We start from the raw sequence: 25,630 nt of genomic DNA on the forward strand, positions 1-25,630 counted from the left end.
TATTTTATTTTTATTATTTATTTTATTATTTATTATAGTATATTTACAAGGGTCAGGAAATTGAACTGTGTTAGACTTTATTTAATTCAAAGTTATACAAAAAGATATACAGTAAAAACATAATAATATCAATTCAATGACAATAACAAGTAATTATCAGATTACGATGGAGGCAAAAGGAAACGTAATAAGCTTAAACTATTTAATAATTACATCGAAGTGTTCCTGCTAAGATTTCTGTGGCTAAAGACAAAGTACACAAATGCGTACAATTCAAAGTAATAACGTGCCTGTTTATTATTGTTACTGGGAGTAGGCAGTGTGATTGCCGCCACGGCAGCGTCGTCAGTTCCCATAACATAACGTTGTCATAGTATTATATTATCTGTGACGTTGTAAAGACTGTTTCACATTCTCCGGACATTTTGAGTTATAAGTGTCTTAATTAATATGAAATTTGAGATCTTTTAATTTTGACTGAACAAATTTGTATGAAATTTTATAGACAAATAGACCGTTTCCTATTTACAAATGTGTGATTAAAAGTAATAACGTGCCTGTTCATTATTGTTACTAAAAATACGCTGTGTGATTGCCGCAACGGCAGCGTCGTCAGTTCCTATAACGTAACGTAAAGACTGTTTCATATTCGCCACATATTGTGAGTTATGTGTTTTAATTAATATGAAATTGGAGATAGTTGAATTTTGGCTGAACAGATATGTATAAAATTTGATAGACAAATAGACCATCTCCCATATACAAATATATATGATTTAAAGTAATAACGTGCCTGTTTATTATTATTATTCAGAGAATGCAGTATGATTGCCCTTATAGTAGCGTCGGTTCCCATAATGTGATATTATAAAGCTCGTTTCACATTAGCATGATATTAAAAGTATCTTAACTAATGTGAAATTTGTGAAGATACTTGAATGTTTTTCTCAATCATACGTTGTTTGTTGAACGAGTTTAAATTAAATCTGGTATAGGTACAAATAAACTGATCTCCTGGGTCAGATACTTTTTACCTTATTTCGTATATTTTTTTATGCGAATTATGGCTATACTGATTTATATTTTAATACTAAATTAAATATCATTTTATTTAAATACTTTAATACTTTACTTTATAGTACCATATGGTACCATAATCTAGGATATAGTATATCTGTGTCTAAATTTCAATAAATGTAAATGTTCAAACTTTCACATTTACAATATTAATAGGATGGCATGACATGTTACTAATATTATAAAAGTGAAAGTTTTTGTTTATGTTTGTTACTCTATCAAACTTAGTGAAACGAATTTTAATAAAACTCAATATATATATACGATAGACCATATCCTAGATTAACGCGAAAACTGGGAGTTATATCTAGTATGATAATATACTATTGAACCGTAGCTACTATATCGCTGTGTAAGCGCTGAGCATTCTACATTTTCAACAGATGTGTTTTACGACTTCCTACCAGCGTCGCTCTTCGGTTCATATTAATATATGAGACAAGTGACGTTATGGATACGTTAGCCACATTACAACAGACCACACGTGCATTTCATAGATATAGGCCGTACGGGACTTTGATGTGGTTTCGCTATATTCAAAATTAATGCTCACTTTAAATATACAAACGGTTTTATAGTCGAGAGGTGCTTAATATTAATTTAAATAATTTAAATTTCACATACAATTAATAGTAGTTTAATTAAATTCCATTGCTGGTTAATGGCAGAAACAGGAAACAGGACTATGTGTGTGATAATGATCATTTTTGCTTCACCATTTGATGGTTGAGAGTTCAATTCCCTCATAATACAAACATTTATATTTATGAGTATGTTTGTATGTATAGGTCTGGGTCTTTTTGTATTGTACTCACATGTACGAGTAGGTTCAAATGAAATGTAATATTATTGATTGTCTAATATCCAGGGCTTAGTTTGAGGACGGTACTGTACATATGTTCAACGGTACTTATGTATTTTGAAGTAAATACTGTAGCATGATATTCGTTGAAACATCTAAATGAAACGAAATTGAAAAAATATTTAAAAAATTATTAGCCAGTTGTTGGCAGACAAGTTGTTTTTTCATACAGAGTCTTTAAATGGTCAATCTCTTTAAATTGTGTGATAATGTAAATACAGTGAAAATATTATATTATAATAATAAAATAAATTCAATAAATTTACTCACAATTCGTATAATGATGAGTCTGCTATTGAAAGATTTATCTTCGGAACCGCTGAAACTCGCTATTTTTTTAAAAGTTAAGCGATTTTTGTCGGTTTGCGGGAACTCAGGTATTCGTTGTCTAGATCTAATTTAAGATATTTATACTATTGTGATAATGAAAACCCCACTTACTATTAATTATAAATCAAATTCATACTGAGCAAATTGTAATTGAATTGTTATGGTGTAGGAGTCAGGAACATGAAAGCTAATTTCTAAGTATCCTTTGTTATGTGAAGTGAAATTCTGATGTAGTTTATCTGATTTTAAAGTGTCATACTAATAGATGTGTGACGAAAATCAATAATCTAAAATAAAAGTGGACTTAATCACATTAATTTAATATGACTCTAATATTTAAGTAATATATTGAAATCGAAAGTAGAAGATTATTAAAAGAAACGTGTTTCAACTATATTATTCACGAACGTGTAGCCAAATCGCTTAAAGAAGCTCGTAAATTGTATTATAATACAAAGTGAAAGAGATTTCTAAAACATAATTAATTTTATATCTCATCTTTATTTCATTATAGAGAAATAAGATTTATACATACATAAATATTTGCATATTTTTTACATTCTTTTTAAAAATAAAGAGGTCCCTTAAAGGTCAGCAACGCGCACGTAATGCCCCTGGTACTGCAAGCGTTCATAGACTCGGTAGTCGCTTACAATCAGGTAGGCCATATGCTTATTTGTTACCTTTTTTAAAAACTTTTTATATTCATATATAAAAAACAATGTAAATGTTATAAGGTAACAATGATGGTATTATAATGAAAAATTTTAAAGTAGTCCTTACGCCATACCAAAACTTTTTCCATTATCACTTTAACGACCATAACATATATGACCACCATATAAGAAAGACCAACTATACATATTATATAACAACTATTACCTACTGTACTTACTGGCTATTAGGAATGGAGTTTTATTTCAAATCAAATGACAATATTTAATAAACTGAACAACTTCATAAGGAGCATAATCGAAATATGAAAGGTTCTCTGAAACTTTTCATTTTCACCACGTACTACGTTTGCTGGTATTTCATATATAAAAATAAATTCATTCATTAAATTATTTTTTTATTTGGTTGAATATTATAACTGCATTATTAAATAGCATAATTTATATTAAAAAAAGTCATTATTTACAAATATGCCGTAGATATTTCATATATATATATATATATATATATATATATATATATATTAAAAAATATTTACCGTGTGATCTCTTCCAGTAATTTACAAGGATCAGCAGCGTAGAATTTCACGCCGAAGTAGAATGTATGGGGGTCTGAGCCTCTGAGCTGGCGACGCAGACGCTTACCGGCATCCAACCAATGCTATTGACAAAAAAAAGAAAATGACTAAAATATATGTAATTTATTTATTTATTTATTAGTACAAATATGTGTACATGGCAAACTTAATGCTGAAAGCATTTTTTCCCAGTCAACCATAGGGAAATGTCAGAATACTCGAATGCGGTATTAGCAATAATTGATACATACATACTAAAATTACATATATAAACGAATAAATATATATAAATGACAAATATACTTACACATATATGACATATACTATATTATACACGAAATTAAGAATAATATAAAGTACTTATTGCATTATATGTAATTATGCTAGTACTTATTATTTTTAAAACTTATGTTAATTTTTTATTTGATGTCTATATACATATGAACGGAAAATTAATTAACTCACAGTGTTTTTGTCGTTTCGAATGCGAGGTGAGAGACTGTGACGCAAAGCGCCGAACGCGTTCTGAAGAAGACTTTCGGATTAAGTCGAAACAATTCTCGGAAACGACATAAATACAGTGAGTTCATTAATTTCCCGTTACATTTGTACTTATATAGACATGCTAGTACTTAATACAATTAAATAGAGTAAGGTATAATAAAACGTGGCTCAAAATAAGTACAATCAGCTTCAAAAGCCAATATAGAATAAGCCAAAATATCATATATTACCACTATTGGCCCTCTTTAACTTAATATACAGTGGCATATGTATACTGTGGAATATAGAGGTTTTGATAATCTTAATGTGGTCATCGACTTTTTATGTTGACCGTTCATAAACCAACCAGAAACGGGTCGTCTACGTATATGTGGGATTTTTATAGATTTGTAGACAGTAGTTAGTGGTCAACCAAATTTGTTGTTTTCAAAATGCTCGTCTCGCGTTATCTTAATGACTCTAGCTGTCCTTAAACGAGACAAACTAATTCTCAGAACTAGATAACTAATGTACCTAAACAAAACTTTAATATACATTGCATCATGAATCCTGTTAGGTTTGATTCTCGGTTGGACCAATCTAGGAACTTCAGTAAATTGACTCCGGAACAATAGGTACTCTACATGTATTGGGCCCGCAGACAGTATCCGGATATATTCCGATAATATTGTTATATCTGAGATTTTACCCTATGTTTTAACTTTATAAAAACTTTTAAAATATAGTACTCGTGTTGTTGTTCTACAGGTAATAAGCGTGAAAATAGACTCATTGTTCACATTATTTGTAAGATGTTCAAGTCAGCATTCCATTATGTGACCACAGCATGCAACATCCCAATTATTTGGTAATAATTGCAATTAGTTACGAGCTCTTCACATAAGCACTTGGAGATTCATATTAATCTAATGTAGGGCAGAAATTTATTATAAACACTTACAGTTTGATTGTCTTGATCGACGTAGCGCAGCCCAAAATAAGCAGTTTCCAGGAGATCAAGATGCCTAAACACGACATCCAGTAACGCCTGCCCCGTATTGTTATCCTGTAACAATAATAAAAATTTAAATAGGTAATTTCTAAAGGAACATATATATATATATATATATATATATATATATATATATATATATATATATATATATATATATATATATATGAATACAAGTACAAATGTAGTCCAAATCGTAGATAGGTATTTAAGAAAAAAATATATCCATTATGAAGAGTCATAAAGAACAATAGAAGCCAAAATAATATATTTTAAATTTGCTTGTCTATACGTATGTTTATTACGACATCCCATAAAAACTACCACACTAAAGTAGATGCATTTTTATGGTAGTATTCCCAATTTTTGTACTTAAAAATGTGTTATATTATATCTCTGTATTCCATCTTCAGAAGTGGTAAATTTCATTGGTTTTCTTACATCCAAAATCCACCAATATAAAGTCGCAGGTCTCCAGTTGCATAATAAAATATTTGTTTGATATGAAGACTATCACTTCATTAGAAAGCAAGATCGTCTCTATTGAATAAATTTATCTCCCACGATATCGGCACGAGACTATCTCCAATTAGCATTTCTTGATGCTCGACTTTCCACAATTAGGGTGATCCGCACGCGATTGCTGCAGGACCAGAAAGACCAGTAGTTGGCGGCCAATGATACGATATTGGCAACATAATTGATGGCTCTGGGTTGATAGCTCTGGCTTTAAAGTGAGCTCTCACGCGCGCATTTTGCGTGAGCTCTTATGTTCTGCGTGACGCGATAACCACACACTACAGGCGGAATTATTATAATGTATCTACAGTTGTTCGGCATTCTGTATCATTCTGAAAGGTATAATTTATCACAATTCAAATGAAAGGTAAAAAGACTAAAAATATTTTGAAATTTCAATCAAGATTACAATAGGAAAAAACGCAAACTATAAAATTTTAATTTTCAAAATCATAATAGTATAAAAGAAAATTGTAAGCTAAAAAAATGTTAAATGAATTTAAGAAAAAAAAACATTTCACTCTATCTATAAAAATCATAAACTTTTTATTTATTGGCACAGGAAATAAAATTTTCTATTTAACTAGACTTTTTGAGGCCTGTGAAATACCAGCCACCTTCCTATGTCAAAACTTTAGCACAAAATTTCAAGTTCCTAGTTTATGCATATATTTTACAAAATCTCCAATATATTTCACAAAAAGTTAAAAGCTCGATAGTAAAAGTATATCATATAATAGTACTAAATTATGCATTCGTTTGTATCTTTCCGGTTTTATACAAATTTTGTAATAAGATAACCTCTACAATAAAAAGACATAATTACGTTACACATTTTGTTTCTTAGAGCGTCCTATAATTTGAAATTTTGTTTCATTAAAAACAGCGACTTCAAATAACGACAAAACTTGTATAAGACAAACACGAATGTAATATAAACACGAACACACAAATAATAACAATCTCCTTCCTTGTAACGTCGCTTAAATATGATCTAAATTCAAATTTCCAAATTTTAATGTTAGCAGTAGACTGTGTATTGACAGAACGGTCCGTCAAAGAAGTTTTTCTTAATTAAGCCTATAATATCATTATATTACTAGAATGGTGCCGATAATCTCTAGAGCCCTTCAAAAATGACTATACGTGACTGGTCCATTTCAAACAATTAATTGCCGTATAAGTGTACCCCTGCCTGTAGGAACCTGCACAGGCTTGTGGGAAAATTGCAAAACAGTTCGTTGGGTTGAATAATAAATGATTTAATAACAGAGCCCGTTTGCTCCCAGCGTACGTTCAGCTCGAAAAATAACAAACGATTTCAAAATCCGGCAGCAGTTGATGTAGCTATAGCAATGCGCACACGCGAATACCTACATCAGCGCCTGAGGGCCATTGTCAGTGCACGATACCCTGTTTACTCTGTACATAATACTACAATATACCTTTGTGATAGAAATCTATTTTAGACATAAATAGTAACTAAATAACTAACCTGCGAATGAAAAATGAATCAATAATATTAGTACAAATTATTAGGTAAATGTATACCTATATATTAAAGTCGTTAGCCGTATGTAAAACAAGAATCGACCCGTACTACAGAACATAGAGAGATGGACAGAAATATGTAAAAATTTAAAAATGACAAAACATTTTGAGCCTATCTGAACAGTTGGACGCGTAATGTTTGGAAGCATAATTTTTTTTATTGTTTATTGACCCATATCCATAACCATTCTATTAAAAAGATCTAACATTTTCTATTTGACCTACATATTTTTTTAAACTTTATACAGATATTTGGGTCTCCTACTAATTGGATTCCAATATTGGAAAAAATAAGTCTCCATACAATACTTCAGAAGCAAGACGTATTTCGTCAATAATGAAGACAGTCTTAGGAAAACAGCATTAATAAAGGCGAATGAGGCACGAGGTGCACTTACGCAGTAGACCGTGAAATGCTGTCGAGTCAATTTGCCGTCGCGACAACACAACACAATGACCTCCGCCTCCACCTCCTGTTCCCGACACTAGGCTTGTTCCATAAATTGCTGTGCAATTCCTTCCCATTCTCTCTAGAATTCGATCCAAATAAAATAGTGCCGAGGCGTCAGACAATTTAGACGAAACAAAACTCTGTAGTGCAGTATTGCTCGAAGCAGGTTTTGAGATTCAACACTTTTTAAAGTAAGGAAGTGTCATTTCAATGTAGATATTTTTGTACTATTTATTTTTTATATTTAAGAAGTTGACAAATGTTGACGTGTTGGAAAATGGTTACCATCACTTGTGAACATTTGCAAATTTGCAAGAGGAGAGTTACGAGTGCCTTTAATATATGTGTAGGCACCTTTTTTTCAAATTCCCATATTATTAGAGCAATGGGAAAGAGACTCAGAGCGATGACATGTTATGAAAATTTTCTGTGATCCCAAGCTGACAAGCGGTCACGAACCCTTAAGTTTTAAGAGAGATTTTGCCTCACTTTACGTATTCTACCGTTTGTACGATGGACTGTGCTCAGAGTTTGCTTGCCACCTCAGTGGTATAAAAAAGAAGAGAGAGGAAAGCTTATTCTATGTCATTCTCTTTTTTACGAATATATTCAATGACTAGTTCGAAAGAAAAGACGAAAAGTGATTCAATATTTAGTATTCAGTATATTTATTGCATATAATTTTTTTTGTCAGGTATTAACGAATATTTAAATGACATAAAATTAAATAGTACTTATATAGTAATATTCATAATTAATAAAATTATAAATCTATAGATATGGGTTAAGTACCTACTGTTGCTTTCATGGTGAACGTACTTGCTCACATTTTGCAGGGTACATTTGAGTCCATTATGGCAAGGAGCCTATTCCTGTCACTAGAAATTATTTTGTTCTCCTTTATAAGAGAATTACAAATTTGTATAAACAAAGTTTTAATGTCTGCTATATTTTATCTCGCGACCGCTATAATGGAGCAATAAACCATTAGGTCGCGACTTAAAAATGTTGTTAATATGCATTGTCTTATTATAAAAAGATGGTTTCGTAGTGGTTAAATATGCAAAATGCACTCTGCATTTTCCGTTGAATATAGAATTCAAAGATTGCTACACTATATTACAGAAAAGGTAACGATATTAGATAATATATAATAATAAAAATTTTAATAAATATTAAGTAAAGTTAATTTTACTATGCTCAAAGTGAAGATTGACTATTTATAATCTACTTAATGATAATATAACTAAATGAAACAATGTTAATTCGTAGAAATATTTTTTGGTCGTAATTCTGTTCATTTTAGCTCTAAGCAAGCAGTGCTGTCAAATTATTTACTCGACATATCTATAATCATCCGTAATAAACATAATAAGTATAAGTATATCAATTATGGACTTAGCTACGTCTTCTAAACAGACATGAATAATAGTATTGGGGCACGTATGTACAATGTATCTGAAATTCAAATTTAAAAATTTACTTTGTATTATTTACGAAAATGCTTTTTTTATGGGATAGTATTATTACTATACAATATAATAGTAATGGTAGCAAACAAGCATACAGTGTGTTTGATAGTAAAAGTTTACTTTTAGCCTATGGACGTCAGGCCCTCTTGTCTAAAGTGGCAAGCGAATCCAGTGATAGAATTGTTATTGTTAGTGAGTCCTTAAAATAGAATGAGATAGCAACGTCCAATGTATCGTTTATATAACAAATTGTGTTCTAAGGAATTGTTTGAAATGATGCCCAGTCACCTTTTATCACCGCACTGCTCGCCATCGACAGGGAATTCATACTCACACGCTTGAACCTAAATAGTCACGTATAGTGTGGTTTCAAAGGAATTTTCTCCTGCGAACGTTCAGGCTATGGCTTAAGATCTTCTTGCTGAGGTTTTCCCTAGGGATTATAATATGGGGTTTTTTAAAAAGGGTATATTAAAGTTTTTTCAGGGTTTTTTCAGAAAAAAGCACGTGACGCCCCTAGCGTTGCAGGTATCCATCGGCTACTGTAACCGTTTACCATCAGACGGGCTTTTTTTAATGGGTAATAATGGAATGATAACCTCGTCTGCGCTATCGGTATACACAGGCGGAGCATCAGTAAGTGATGATAGGTGAGGATGAAGCAGGTCAGTTATCTCACCGTAACGAATTCAACAAGAATTAGCCACGATGGTTTCCACGAGGAAACACGTGAAGGTTGTCCTAGTAAGGTATATTGTTAGCAATGAGACTGTCAAACCCCATTACTAACAATCCCTTCCCCTCCCCCCATCACAGGAACTGTATGCTTGTTTGCCACCTTCGTGGTATAAAAAAAACCTCGTTTCAACTCATAGACTCGCTTGTGCCATTTATTTATCTAAGGGCACACGACTATTATGTGTGCGTCGCGATTCTCAAAAAATCTTATTACTTACGCCCTTTTTAAAAAGCCCCATAGAGCAGTCTCTAGGGAAAACCTCGGAAGGAAGCTCTTCCTAAATAAGCTTCTATAAAATACTTAAATAAATAAGTGTAAGACTAATCCCAATAGCGTAGTCTGAGGTATTTTATTGCTGTTGTGGTGAATGGAATGGTAACACTGGTATACTCACATATTTTAATCCAATGTTGTAGCGAGCGATTCGCCACTATTTCTCAGCTAAATCAGGTTTGTTAACAATGTATTATATTTATAGTTGACACAATAGTTCGTTTCCTCTATCAACGAACTGTGACCAAATCGAACGACTTATTCACTACATTGGCAAACGCCAACAAATAACTTTCTTATCAACAGTATCAAAGCTACTAAATATGGCATTATAGTTGTGACTATTGTACATGCACAAAAATATATGATTTTTTTCATAAAAACTACATGTGAAATTACGCAACTGTCGTATTATAAACTTTTGATTTTAGTAAAATTATCTTTCTCATAACTGATTCCATTTCCTTTTTAATAAAAATGATATAAGTTTAGGAGAAATGACAATGATTTGTTTTTATATGCCACAATAATTGTACGTCGTGGAGCCTTATAAAACTTTACCCAATATTATTATAATGCAACAATGTATATTTTTATATGTATAAAATTAAAGGAATGAAGTACATATCTATAGATTTTATGAGCATAATAAATCTCAGTATTTCCGTGATGTGAAAGGAAAATAGTTGTCGCGGGATCGTCTAAGACAAATGTTCCTTTATGATAGGGAAACTGTAAGGAAAGGGCGTCGATTTATCTAAAATATCCATACAATTTAGCGAGAAACATCGAACTCTCGTCGCTTCCACTTTACCCAAATTGGATGATTTTAGCCCAATATATCTTGGGAATTTGTTTGACGAACAAGTTGGGGATCTTCTTATGGGCCAAACAAAAGCATTTCTGGGATAAATTCCACCGTTGTTTACGGTTATGACAGCGACATAGACAAGTGTTATCTGAATAACTGAGGAATTCTCAAAGACGAAGTTTTAGAAATAATAGAGATTGTACGCGTACCTAATCAGATGATATCAATATATTATTTGAAGCAAATGGTTTATTATATTAATAAACCATTTTCTTCACAGAATCTATCTGAAGTATTTGTGAAAAGGGGGCAACATTAAAATTGATATTTTGTACAGATATCAACGAAATAAAATCTTTGCATTGCTGTAAAATTATGTGAGTTTTATTCATAAATTAAATTTATCTAATCACATAAAGATAATTCTTTGAAGCGATATATAAAATTATAAATATATTCGTACTTTTATTGTTTAGATATAGCGCTTTAACATTTAAATAGAACTATCTTTTTTTTTTTAATAATAAATCTTATCATTATATGTATACATAGAAATATAACGAATTTGCAACAAGACGACATCTGTATGATTTAAAAAAAAATACCATAATCGTCATGATCAGAGTTATTTAACTTAAAACAATATTTGTTTAGAATTTCGTCTGTTTATTTATATATATGTTTGATACTCTATCTAGATCCTGCTTTTGAAATCACAGGCAATATTTAAATATTCTGTACCATCCTTTTTACCACTTTTCTAACAAAATAAAGTTATTTGTATTTTTACGTAAAGCTAATTATAAATACAATTTCTTACCTCAAAGTAACTGAATGTTAATAATACGTTAATAGGTATTTACTAGTATAAAATGGTAGTGTCTAATAACAACTGTTAGGGAGACGAAAGGATTCGAAAATATTTCTATCACGTGTCGCTTATCGCGTGGGCTATGACAAATTGCAAATCTCGTTGTACAAATATGGGGTGTTACAAATAGATATTACCCGTCTTTTTAAATACTATGCACACGTGCGGAGGGAAATAGATGTCCGGGTGAGGACAAGGAGTTTGCAAGGACTTGGCTTGGTTGGGCGCGTGGACGACTACCGTACATTGCTCGCGAGCCACTCTCACATTCACCACGCAACGACAATGTCAGCCAAATAGAATTTAATATTCATAGAGCCGACGTACGATTCAGTGAATTCATCCGCACCTTAGACCCGGGCTTCGCATATAAAAGACCTTCCTTGAGCCCCTGGGTGTGCTTCAAATAATTCGTCTCGGAATGGCTGCACTTCAAATGTGAGGGATGGAATGGAGAAAAAGTCTCGTTGTTTTATAGATATGAGAAAATTGAAAAATGCTATCGACGCCCGTCGGGACGGCCGCCCCGGCAAAGGTCGGTTTTCGAAATAATCCCTCGCCAATATCGGCCACATATAAGGAAGGTATTGAAGTTATATTGAAAAAACATTGAACATGCAGGGCGGATATTTATTAAAAGCGATGCTATGTATTACATGGAAACAAATTACAACCTTTTACCACAGAAAATGTTCGTATATACGTAGCTATTACTGATAGGAATATTTTTAGTATTTAACTTATGAAGATAACATAACAACAAGCTTTTTATTGTGTATAATATAAATATATAAGACATGTTGAATTTTTTCTCGATTAAAATTTCAGCCTAAAAATAATTAGTATAAATGAATAATTCGTTATTTCATGTAAATTGTTTATAATTAGCTGATTTGTTACTAAATATTTTGCAGCTATTATTGATTATTTACATAGAATCTTCAGTACTAATAATTTAATTTTCTTTAGAAAAATATGTAAACTCTTTAGAAATTAGCAAAGAGATATTTAGATTAAAATATTAGTGATTATATTCTGCCTAAGAAAGGATTCAAGATTCTCCGGAACCAGAATGTATACAAGTGACGAAGTGTGTGGGAACAATAGTATTTGGCACCAAGTTTTCGCTGTCAACCTCATAAGGTCCTTGATCTGAAGATGTATGTCATTAGAGCAACATACTCAAAGTAAACCTTATTATCTAATAATAAAAACTTCTAATTTTGATAATACTTAATAAAGATTTCGATTACGATAAATACAAGAAATGGATTTTTAAAAATTAGCTGCTGACTAATGGCTGATGGATTTAAATGTTTTGCTAAACTTCTGTGTTGTACCTATTTACAATAGTTTAGTTGTTAAGCAATCTGTTACGCTTGATATAGATATTTTCATAATCATAATTTCAGTTAAAACAATCTTATTATTCTAAAATAGTAAGATAAATTTGTTAGTTTTGCTAGGAGAAGGATTTGTTATGATTTCGACGTAAAATTGTCAGATCAAAACAGTTCTAAAACAATATGTTATTCTCCGTTACCTACACTTTGATTCTCCTGAAAATAATGTAATGATATATTTGTACAATAACTATATGTTTTCCTTTTATCTCCTTTTTCTACTGTACTTACTTGATAATATGGACTGTATAAAGTTAGTCGATTGGAATAATTTTATTTCATTCTGCTATTATTAGTATACATACGACTGTCAACATTCGAAGATTGACTATCTATTAATAATAATAACTAGTGGTACCTATGGACTACCGCAAAATTACACTATATTCAATAAAATATTTAAAAAAAAATTTCAAATGGCACCTGAAACTTTTGGAAACTTAATCAAAAATATTTCATTCTTTCAATTTTCGTTTTAACTTTTTAGTTACAAAATTGCTAAGTATTGGTACTTATACAGTTACCCCCTTCAAAAACGTCAAACCTCTTATAACCTCTTTCAAATTAGGAATTTAGTAAAAAAAACACTTCAATAGCTCAAGTAGGTTTATATGCTGTTTGACGGATTTATGAATAAGAGGGCTAGGTTTTAATACCGAGAAACTTAAAAAATGGGGTAGCTGTACTAATAATATTAGGTAAGTTTATCTATAAGTAATCTCTCAATGGGAATAAATCAATAATAATTTGTCTATTTTATAATTCATACGTTATCAAATGGGGAACAATAAAGATTTAACACAATAATTTATTAAGTAAACTGTCATTACACTGAATTGAACTGATTTAAAATGAGTATAATAAGTATGCAGTAATTCAATAAATAAAAACAAATAGGTAACTTGAGGGTTTCTGATCTATACTTATCTTTACATTTTTATATCTGTCTCTGTGGTGAGTCAATTAAAAGGTTGCCAGAGGCAATATGTATTTAGTATCGGAGCCGTAATTCGAAGGTCTGTATATTAATGATAAAATGAATTAAGTCATGACAATATTCAACTGCATGACAAATCACGTAAAGACCTTTTAAAGTAATATCGATAAAGAATCAGCAATTTATAAAAAAATATATATATATAGGATATGTCAAACCTATTGGCATGATTCGAATTTAAAAGATTGCGCATGTTTATCTGCTACTGCGCGTGATGGATACCATATGAAATAACGGATGTTAGAAAATGCTAGCATGTAGGTCGACGACGTCTAGAGTGGTGTAATAAAATTAAAAATACTCTTTACCGCAATCAAACTAAAACTTTTTTTATTAAACTAGAATTGCAAATGAGCTGGCGGAGTCTAATTGATAACCGTCGTTTATTCATATGAACAGCTCCATGGACACCACATGACGTGATGACGCTCATGATAATGCTTTGTCTTATCTGAAGACAACTGTTATGGAAAATGGAACGGTAACCCCTCCTGCGCTATCCGTATACACTGGCGAGGCACCATTGAGAGATGATAGGCGAGGATGACAACAAGTCAGTTAGCTCATTGTGACAAAATTTTTTATTTCTTTTTTAAAGTGCCACACAAATTAACTACGTGGCTAATACATGTTTATGATGGATACGTTCAAATAATTCCACAAGAAGTAACCGAGGTGGTTTCCAGGGGAACTGAGTGGAGATATGGCTGACAATTGAGCTGTTGAACCCTATTACTCACAATCCCTTACCCCTGCGTAACTTGTAATTTCACTACCATACGCCAGCTTTAGAACTGAAACAATGCCATACAAGTACAACATTTCGCGGCAGAAAATGTCACATGTAGTATAGACTTAGTTACAGCTTTCAGCCGTTAAAGAATCATTTTTTAAAAACATAACAGAATAATATACTTAACAAATTTAAATCATAAGTATTAATCTAATCTTGCCGTAAGAGGCAACTAAGGAAACAAAACACTATACACCAGTTTAAGAAAAGGATACCTCGAAATATTGAAATTAATTTTAATTTATTAATAACACAATAAAAAAAACATGATATTGGGTTTTTAAACCATTATAAACAAAAAACAAATATTTCCTCTTTATAATATCAGTTTAGATTATCTACTATATATCGGTATAAGGACGGCAATCATTAGCCGAATATAATAATGTAACAGTGAACGAAAGTTGTGTGTTGTATATTGTTTTAAAACTAAAAGAAAAAGCTAATCGGCGGAAGGAATCTTTTTCCTTTGAAGATTTGCCGATAAAAATATATAAAGATCCAAGTATGAGCAAAAAATAGTATTAAATCGAAATACTTTCTTGGGGTTTTTACCTATTATAAATAATATATTATTGTATATAATTATAATATGAATAGATTAAACGAATATTTTAGAATTTAAAGTCTTAAATATCTCTTATATAGTACACTACCCTACAATTGTAATTTTTTATGGTTCCAATGAATACATTTTTAATTTTAATTTTTAATAGTAGAGAAATCGTCAAAATACTTTCGTAAGATACGTAAGTACGATATCTAATATATATATGTACGATGTACCCTACGCTTAAGTATCTATTCTATATTATAATTACAAACCTAATAAGGCGTGGTATTTCGAACGCACAGATCCAAGGATCTCAGAGTTCCCGGCATTTATTACTTTAGAATTTGATTATTTCAGGCCTGTGAAAACGTTTTATTTTTTTATTTAATAATTAAGCCTATAATACACTTTTAGATTCAATGAGTTTATAAGATATTTTTTAAATAGTCTATTCTGTTCGTTATTTCAGTGAATACCAGTTTTAATTAGAAAAACTTTATATATATATAAAATAAAATTTAAAAGTATCTATTTATCATCATCATCTTCTTTTTCTTTTAAGTGAGTCTAACTTTAGAGGAACACGATTTTTATTAAATATTTTCCATGCACAGATATTGTTTAGTAGTAACTTTATTATATATATATATATATATATATATATATATATATATATATATATATATATATATATATATATATATATATATATATATATATATATATATATATATATATATATATATATATACATATATATACGACTAGTTGAGTTGCTATATACACCATACCATTTTATTTAAGTATTAGTTAAGTGTTAACTAAAAATACTTGCCTGTAACTCATGGAGAAGCTCCCTCTCGTCCAGCAATACAACGCGGCACGCCAGCGTGCGCGGCGCAGGGCACAAGCACTCCATCATCTTGCCTCTGCTGGAGGCACCTCTTGGGCGCCTTCTGAAATAAGTTCCATATTCAATTTCTATTTTTGACTATAAAGCTCTCAACATATCTTATGTATGTCCTTCTCCAAATAAACATTCTATATAAATAATAATATATCCCTACTAGTTTTAGGATATGTTTGGAAAACTGTGTTTCAGTTTGAAAGAGTGAGGATATGGCAGTGAAAGTACAGAGAACAGAGTTATAAAGTCATAGTCTTAATAGCAACACATGAGGGGTACGATGCGCATCACAATGTATTCTCTTTGTCCATGATTCATATTTAAAGTTTTACCGTTATAACATTAGTAAAGATAATAAATACCATAAAGCCAGTCGTGACAAAATTATCGCGTGACGGTGCAGAAAATACGAGTCAGTTTTTGTGAAAATACAATTTAATCCTAAAGTAAAATTGCCAAGTTACAAAGGCTACGATGAATTATGGTTAAACATTCTCAACTTCCAATATTGACTTCGATTTTACCAAAATTGGTAGGTACGTTTTCTTAGAAAGACATGCAGTAAATATTTCAATCTTATAACACCCTTCTTGGGGTGTTGGGCGTTAATTAAACGGATCAATAAATACCTAAAACTTTATGGATTTTCGTTCCATTTCTGATATGATTTCTGTACTTCGTCATGATCATTAAATAATCACATTAAAAAATTATAAAATAGTATTAATTCGAAAAAAGTTAACAATAATTACGAAAACTTTTGCGTCATAAATTCAAAAGTTTTTCTTTCTCGTCATCATCCTTCCAATAAAAAAATATGTGATCAGATTAAAACTATGCCACAAAAAAAAATTTATAGTAATAAACATAACATATGAAAGTATATTTTATCTATTCCGAATAAGATAATGACAACCTTTTTCCTTATTCTTGATTTCTTAATATTTCTTTTTTTTTTAATTCCTCTGAAATACTGAAATAATATTCGTTCACATACGTTCTTTTTAACTACTTAAACTAAATAAAATACCTAGATGATTAATGATAATAAATACGCAAAATCTTAGTAACAGAAATTTTGTCTATCTGTGTGTATGTTTATTCTAACATTACGTAAATGTTACTAAAAACCAAATTGGACGCGGATTTATATTTCTGAAAGCCTAACTTAAAAACTGATGTATGTTTTGTCTTGGTCTTTCGATGGTTTTCCTAGTTTCGATATTCATGCATAGTGTGTAAAAAAATATTATATAATAATTACAAACGGTCCAAAAATAGTTCTTTATGAAACTCCTACTTTATTGTGAATATAATTTGATCTACAAGTAAAAATTCCACACTTTGCCTCGCCATGCCCAATTCTGATGACATTTGAATCCAAAGTGATTGAGTGGGTCTCAGATGCAGTGATTACTTGCTCAATGTTCAGTGGCTCAGAAGTTTGAGAAACAGTATCGAATTCGGGCGAATCAGCTATGGAAATTAATGTAAACTGTAAGCAATAGATAATATATATCATTTACATGTATGTCACATATAAGTTTACTTTCGCTAAACACACATACAAATACATATAAATACATACATATTTCACTTTGTAAATACTTATCGATTTATCATTTATTAAACATTCAATCCCACAAAAAAACCGACTTCAATTGTGACAATACCATTATTTTGACCCAACTACTTCTTTCTTTCAGATAAAAAAAGAGTTTTCCGAATCGGTTCAGGACTGACGGAGTCAAGGTAACAAAGATAAAAAAAACAACTTTAAAGTTGGTTAAAAATAAATTTGGATTTGACAAAACCAATTATTTTGATCTAAAAACTAATTTACCATACCAATTTTGATAAAATTTCTATGGGACTAATCTTCAGATAAAAAAAGAATTTTCTAAATCGATTTAGAACTGACGCAGTTATGACGTAACATATATAAAAAAGAACAACCGAATTGAGAACCCCTTTCTATTTGGAGTCAGTTGAAAATAAGTTTTGTCTACCATGAATTCAGGTGCTCTAACATAAAGGCATAGACCACCTCCGGTATTCTGCACACAAAACCAGAAGTTGTTTGAAGTCAATTACAGAGTTATTTGCAGCCAGACTCAATAGTAAAATCACCAAAGGGTTGGTCGAAACCAAATATATCCTCGTTAAAAGTTAGTCTGGGAAGTGAGCGCGTCCGTGAGTCGGTTTTAACAATTTTATTTTAATTAGTAGCAGCGCCCTCTACGTAAATTTGATTCGATGAAGTTTTTTGCTGCCGGAAACAATTTCCACCATACGGACCTGTTGACAAACTTGTTTCTTTAAAGCTACTGCTTTTAACCAGTTTTAGAAAAGAATTAGCTTTTTATTCCTATTATGTGTTTTTTATGCTAAGTGTCTATATACTCAAAAGAGGAAGAAGGGAAGGAAGAAGAATTGTCAGGTCGACCTCCACGCAAAACGGCGTGATTTATTTTTGATGTATTCATTACGATGAGCCACTGGTGCAGTGGCACCAGTATTGGTATAACAGTGGTTATACCAATCGTGCAGGCAGGGTTACTATTCCAATATTATCTATTAAAACAATTCCATTGACTATTGTGAACTGATCTTAAGTTATTTTACTAAACTAAGTGTTATCTTAAATTGTTACTTTTTAAATTAACAGATTCTCTATTAATATGTTAATATTGAAGTTGTTTTTTTTTAAATATATATGACATGAAGGAGAATGGAAAGGATAAGCTGGATAGAAAAAGTAACGAATGAGGAAGTCCTGAAAAGAGTGAACGAGAAAAGAACATTAATTAAAATAATAGAGAATAGAAGAGGCAAAATGCTGGGCCACCTTATATGACATGACGATTTTTTAAGAGCATTGTAGAAGGAAAAATAGAGGGCAAAAGAGGAAGAGGAAGACCGAGGAATAACTACATGGGACAGATAAAAGAAACACTAGGTGTCATGTCGTATAGGGAGATCAAGGATCTGGCCTGGGATAGAGCTGGCTGGAAGAAGATGCATGAATTAGTTGCACCGACAAGAGGAAGCTCTTAAATGAAAAAGAATAAATAAAAAATAACTTGTATATTTTATGTATATGTCGTATACATATAAAATATAACAATTATGTATTGCCAAAAAAGTTATACTTGAAAATTAATATTTATAATAACATTAATAGTATTTAATTTTCTTCGAATGAACTTCAAGGGGTACCGTTTTTTCTTGTCTACTAAAGTGTTTAAAAATATTGAAAAATTAATCCCTATTGTATATTATTATTATTTGATTAGTATTATTTTATTTTTGTTATTGTAGTATAATGGAGCAGTATAAAATTGTGATTGACAAATTCGAAGGAAGTGTCTGGGGGAATGACAGATTAATACTTACTAAGACCACTGCTGCGCTAAGTGCGGATTGAACCACTTTCAAAATTTCTAAACATTTATCTTAGTTTCATTATATTTCAATTACGTCGAAATACCAGTTTTCAGTAAATTGCGTATACTGTTTACTCGTGTACAATGGTGATCCCTAAAGGATATTCTCATTTCCTCTACCAACTCGAATGTACTAAATAGTAATTTGCTCGACATAAAACTTCAAAAATTACTTTTCCCTCTCATTGTTCTCTGCCGAAGTTTCCTCGTGGCGTCCATTTTCGACTTGAAAAAGAGTACTTAGAAACAATGACTGTGTTTGTTTGCCAATACAAAATTATTTGTGTAGGTAAATGTTAAAAGTTGGAAAATATTTAAATGCAGTAGAATAAGTATTTTTAATAACATTACCATATTATAAATATACAGTAAACACCTTTATTATTAATAAAAGAAAATTTATCTTGTAAAAATAATATTTAGTATTAATAGTTTCTATTACCTATGTAAAGACACTAACAACACCTGCAGATTAGATTACGACTTTTAAAGGTAATTCAATTTGATTTTTATTTCTTTTTGATATTCGAAGGGGTTATCTCCTTAAAGGTTTCATATAAACTATGTCATGAATAAAGTCGTTATTTTTTTAGAACAAATTTTTTATTTATCACAATGTCTTATTTGTGGGTACTGTACAAAAATGTAGCAAGTAGCAATATATTTCAAATAGTGTAACATCCAAGTTATAACAGTATTTTCATTTCTACCATTAGATCTACTAGTTTAAATTAAATCAGATATATCAAGTGAACTATCTACGTTAGTATCTCCGTAACATCCGACAAGGAAGTTTCGAGCAACCGAACAAACTAAAAACTTTGAGGAAACAACAACAGACACGGCAATACGAGCCATTAATCCAAACGATCCCGACAGAGATTAGTGCTCCCGCTATTGACCCCACACCCCACCTCATATAGAAAACATTTTCCCGCTATTGTCTGAGCAGAAAGCAAAAAGAAGATACGCGATTGACAACGTAGCTCTGCGACGTGGCGAGGCAGTGAACGATATTACGAGTGTTGCCAGATAAGGTAACTTTTTCGCAATTTTGAGTAAAAATTTTTGTAGTTACAAAATTTTGGAGAATTGATATCGTTGGAAAAATTTCAGAAAAGTAATTAAATAGACGTGAAGGAATTTGAATATTTTATACAGTTTGAGTATTTATATGTATGTATAGCAATATATAAATAAATTTAATACAATATACCGATATATCAATAAAGTCCGTAATATTAAGATACGAAGGAAAAGAAGAAGAAAGAAAGAAGGAAGGAGAAGAAGTCAGAGAAGAGCGTTTTTTTGGCCTTTGCGAAGTAGTTTCATAGTAAACTGGACACCGTCACAAGTTTTCGATTGACTAAAAATGAACGAATTTGGAGTAAAAAAGTTTACATTTAGGTAAGAATAAAAAATTTTATGTGGCAACTCTGGGCATTGCGGCGCGAGGGACTAGAGGCGCTGTTGCCTTCAAATCGCGTACCTAGCAATTTTTCCTTTTGTTTGTTCGAGATGCACGCGAGATATCTGTACTATTAGAAAGAGAACTGCACCAATATTCTCGCCCGGTCCCCACGCCCACGGTAACTTTGTTTCACAGTAATCACTTGTATTCTCACGAACGTCATTTCCCATGTGACCCGAGTGCATCATGTAACGAAACCGTTAAAAGAATGTAACAAAAATGAGTTTCATTTCATTTTGTAATTCATATTTGTTGCGTACTGTTACTTTTATTGATATAATTGGTATTTTGATATCATTTATTATTTACTGCTATATTATTTATTTACTAGAACAGTAGAATTTTTAAACAATATCCTAGCAATTAAAAAAATAGTATTTTTAACTTACTGCATAGTAATAGCAATACCAAAATTAACACGATACAAGGTAGATATAGTTGTCTGTAAGAAATTGCCATATATATACGTTGTATGTACGTTATGCTACTATATTTCACTCGAATTATATATACGACTTTGTTTATTTTTATGTTTCTGGTGCAATAAAGACTTAAATAAATAAATACATATATGATAAAATGTTTCAAAATAATAATCATCATCATCATCTTTATCTGTCCACTGCTGACTTAGACTTTATACTCGTAGATGTTTTAAGAGGGACGCTGCTAGAACGTTCTTACGACACCCACGGGAAAGGAAGGGGTGGTCTTCTATATCGTATATTCTATGCCGGGACCACACGGCCATTCAAAATAATACCGTCGATGTAATACCTTCTAGAACTATAGTCGTAAACATATTATTTATACTTTTTATCCTATTAATTCTTTTTCATATTTGTTTCTTCACTACAAGGAATATTTCACTAGATATTTATTAGCTATTCTATTATTCTATTCCACGGCGCTAAAATATTAAAAACAAGATACTAAGATGTCGCTAGATTTTAATCAATGTTTTTATCCAAATCCGTATTACGACCTCAGAAATACTTATGAGTCATTATAAACGATAATCTTGGAAAAATGAACATGACAAGGCAACGATTACCGTTTCTTTTGTGGGACTGCGGTCATTGGTTGTTTTACTCTTTCCTTTGGTTTCATTTCTCTCTATAATTTTTTTTACATATTTGAGAACTTACAGTCGTTATTTTATAATAATAACATAACGAGGTAAGAAGAAATAAGCATATTGTTTTATATTGCAAATAAAAAATATATAATTAAAATATTTATAAATGTAACATTTTTTAGGAAAAACAATCAAAAGATTATAATAGAGCTTTATTACTACTTTAAATAAACAAATATATTTTTTTTGTAAATGTTTATTATAAATTTATATTATTTAATTTATCTAATAATATATGAAAGTACTTATATAGTAATATAGATAGCTCTTTGAGTAATTACACATATTTTAAGAAAAAATAACACATTAAAATTTTAACACGTAACAGATTTAAATGAGTTGTCTACATCACCATAGATAAACAGAGAGATAAAAGCCACAGCGACCTTTAAATAAACACAATTTTTGTATGAGTTTATTACCCATACGTCATTTTAACATTTTTTGATGCAACATGGTATAATAAACAAGTTACAATGCAAATGTACGAAAAGTACAAACAAATTGAGCATCTTCTAATTTTGAAGTCAAGTAGAAACTTTTCAACAAGGAGTTATTAAAAGCACCTATATCAAACTATAAGGAATATAACATTGTCTATGGATAATAAAAATATTGTTGGTTATGATAGAAAATGTTATCGATGAGCTTAGCCGTTCGCACCTAGCGAACGGACGCCGGCGCATGCCGACACGCGCTTGCCTGGCGCATACTGATGACGCGAGAATCATGACGCCCTTGCCCAGCCTGCTCACGCTCACTACACTACCTTATGACTTTATTTCCAGATTAATATTTGTGTATAAGGATAATATAGCTATTTTGTTTAATATTGTGGTATTGAACCCATAAATGGTTGTTTAAATTTACTTTGACCAAAGGTTAAGAATCATAAAGTTGTTCTATAGAAATATATATATTGTTCACACTTATAATATTTAAATGCATTTAGTTTAGTAAAGAAGCAAATTTTTAAATAGAAATATTGTTACATACCTACTTGAAAAATAAGTCATATATAATTCAGCAGGTTTTTTTAAGAATTAAGAAATGCATGGAGACTGACAATATTATGATTTAAAAGATAAAATTTAAAATATTTTAAGTTAACTGACATGATACGTACTTCGTTAGTAATAATTTGAATGTGTAATAGTAGTATTTTGTTGACCGTTTTTAGACATATTGCTGAACAAAATGTTGATATTCCATTTTATGTATTTGAAACGTGAATTTAGAAAATTAAACTACCAATAGCACTATAGTTTATACATTTTGAGCACAATAGAGAATAAATATCAATATAACCATGTTTGACTAACGGAATGTGAATATTTCAACTCACTGCATGAATGAGTACCTATGTAGCATTGCAACTAAAGTATACAAACTACGTTTACCGAATTCAAATTAAATGCATCTATTGACCGTTTGTATATAAAATGTGACGAATAGTAAAGTAATTAAAAATAGGATTTAATCACTTAAATGTGATAAGTGACACAGTGTGATGGTATGTGTTATCAATATAACATACAATAACGACAATTGAAAATTGTTACTACGGACTGTAATCGCTATAAAATTGTCGTATATTTTATATAACAATTTGTAATAAAAAGTTTGCAGTAATTAAATTATATAAAGCAACGGTTAATAAAGCAGTGGAGTTAAATTAAATGTGAAACAATTTTAAGGCTTATTATTTTCTCGAGTTACGGAATCGTCCATGCTCCGTTATGGTACGTTTTGCTATTAAGTGAAATGATCCGGCGCGAATTTTATACGGCTATAACATGCACGCACTGCTCTTATGTCGTCTGTACGTATTCATACTGAGCTCGTGTTATGTAAAATGTTAAGAAACAAATTGATCTCGGAGGTCCTATCTCGGCGAGCGGACGTCGTAAAGTTTGCACAATACAGGCCACACTTTTCTTGATTCGAAGCGATAAACCGGCCTAAGCCTCTAACGCAAGGTACCCACCTACATTATCTCTCTAGAGAAAGCTATCTTGTATAGATATCAGGAATTTCTTACCAAACTATCCACGTCCCTTCAGCTCTATCAGGTAAGACTACGGAAATTGTATCTTGCGGTTTTACTTTCCTTGTTTGTTTTTATAGCAAACGTGGATAGTATTCGGAGTCTAACGTAATTACCTATAATAAACCTTTAAGCGATTGTGGTAAAAAAAGAATGAAAGTAATATCTAAGTCCATGTATATTATTTACATTTTTCAAGTGCTTACAAAGAGTGTAGTGTATTTTATTTCCCTCGTACAAAGTTAACAGATGACTTGGATCCGAGTGGTAGCTTGGATGTGAGCCAAAACAGAGTTGCGAATCGTTTGCGAATGACATATTATACTTGACATGCGAGTATGTGTATGTCGAACGTTGCTAAACTGTGAAATGTGCTAAGAATGTTAAAAAGGTATCTATACAAAAATTGTCTACCGTCTATTGCTCCTCGACGTGCAAGGTTTTTGTGTATGATACCTTAATCGTTGCTGACTCAGAGATAATCTGTTCAAACTTGCTTGGAAGTCGAGCGCTTCAGCGAAGAAGGATATTTCTTTTTTCGAAATTAGTAGTTACATTTATTATTATGAGTAATTTCTTGGCTCTCAAATTATAGCAGGTAGCCCGCGGCAGTGCCGCTCTCAGCTCTCCACAATCAACGCAACAACGTACAGACCACGTGAAGGCTCACCTCTACACTCCTTCGTCTCCGCCCACAGTTTAACATTTTTTAACTCGTCTGGGAATTAATACTAGTTCGGTGTATTGTTTATTATGTAGCACAGTAATTATAATGTCGTTGCTGGACCGAGCCCGTCTCGACGTTCTATTGTTATCTAATATAGTAAAAAAGTTCAACGACTTAAAATTAAGTCAGTGGAGTCATTTTAACTGTGTATACATATACCTAGTTGCAATTCATGCTGTGTATAATGCTATAGTATTATCTGTAAATACAATTTATTTGCTAGATCTAGTTGAGTATTCTGATGAATCTATTAACTAGATAAACAAATTGATATTATTATTTGGGCTGTTAAACATATCTGCATACTGATAAATATAGTTTATATTTAGTGTCGTGACCAAGTGGTTTACTACCCCGACCTAAGTGGGTGTGGTTGAAAACTGACCGACACCAAAACTAATCTAATTGCCGATCAACTTTCTGATGATTAGTAAAACAGAGTAAA

At 31.1% G+C, this 25,630-nt stretch overlaps 1 protein-coding gene across 1 annotated transcript in view; it reads right to left on the minus strand.

Moving 5' to 3' along the window:
* The window catches only part of LOC113518198 (band 4.1-like protein 4), a 61,045-nt gene that overhangs the window by 27,722 nt on the left and 7,693 nt on the right, over positions 1 to 25,630 (minus strand). The window contains 3 exon segments of the mRNA XM_031913162.2: positions 3,483 to 3,604; positions 4,966 to 5,070; positions 16,285 to 16,402. Of these exon segments, the coding sequence (XP_031769022.2) occupies positions 3,483 to 3,604; positions 4,966 to 5,070; positions 16,285 to 16,371 (314 nt within the window). The 5' untranslated portion in view covers positions 16,372 to 16,402.

Source organism: Galleria mellonella, unplaced genomic scaffold (genome assembly GCF_026898425.1).
Source record: "Galleria mellonella isolate WM207_F2 unplaced genomic scaffold, CSIRO_AGI_GalMel_v1 utg132, whole genome shotgun sequence".
NCBI lineage: Eukaryota > Metazoa > Arthropoda > Insecta > Lepidoptera > Pyralidae > Galleria > Galleria mellonella.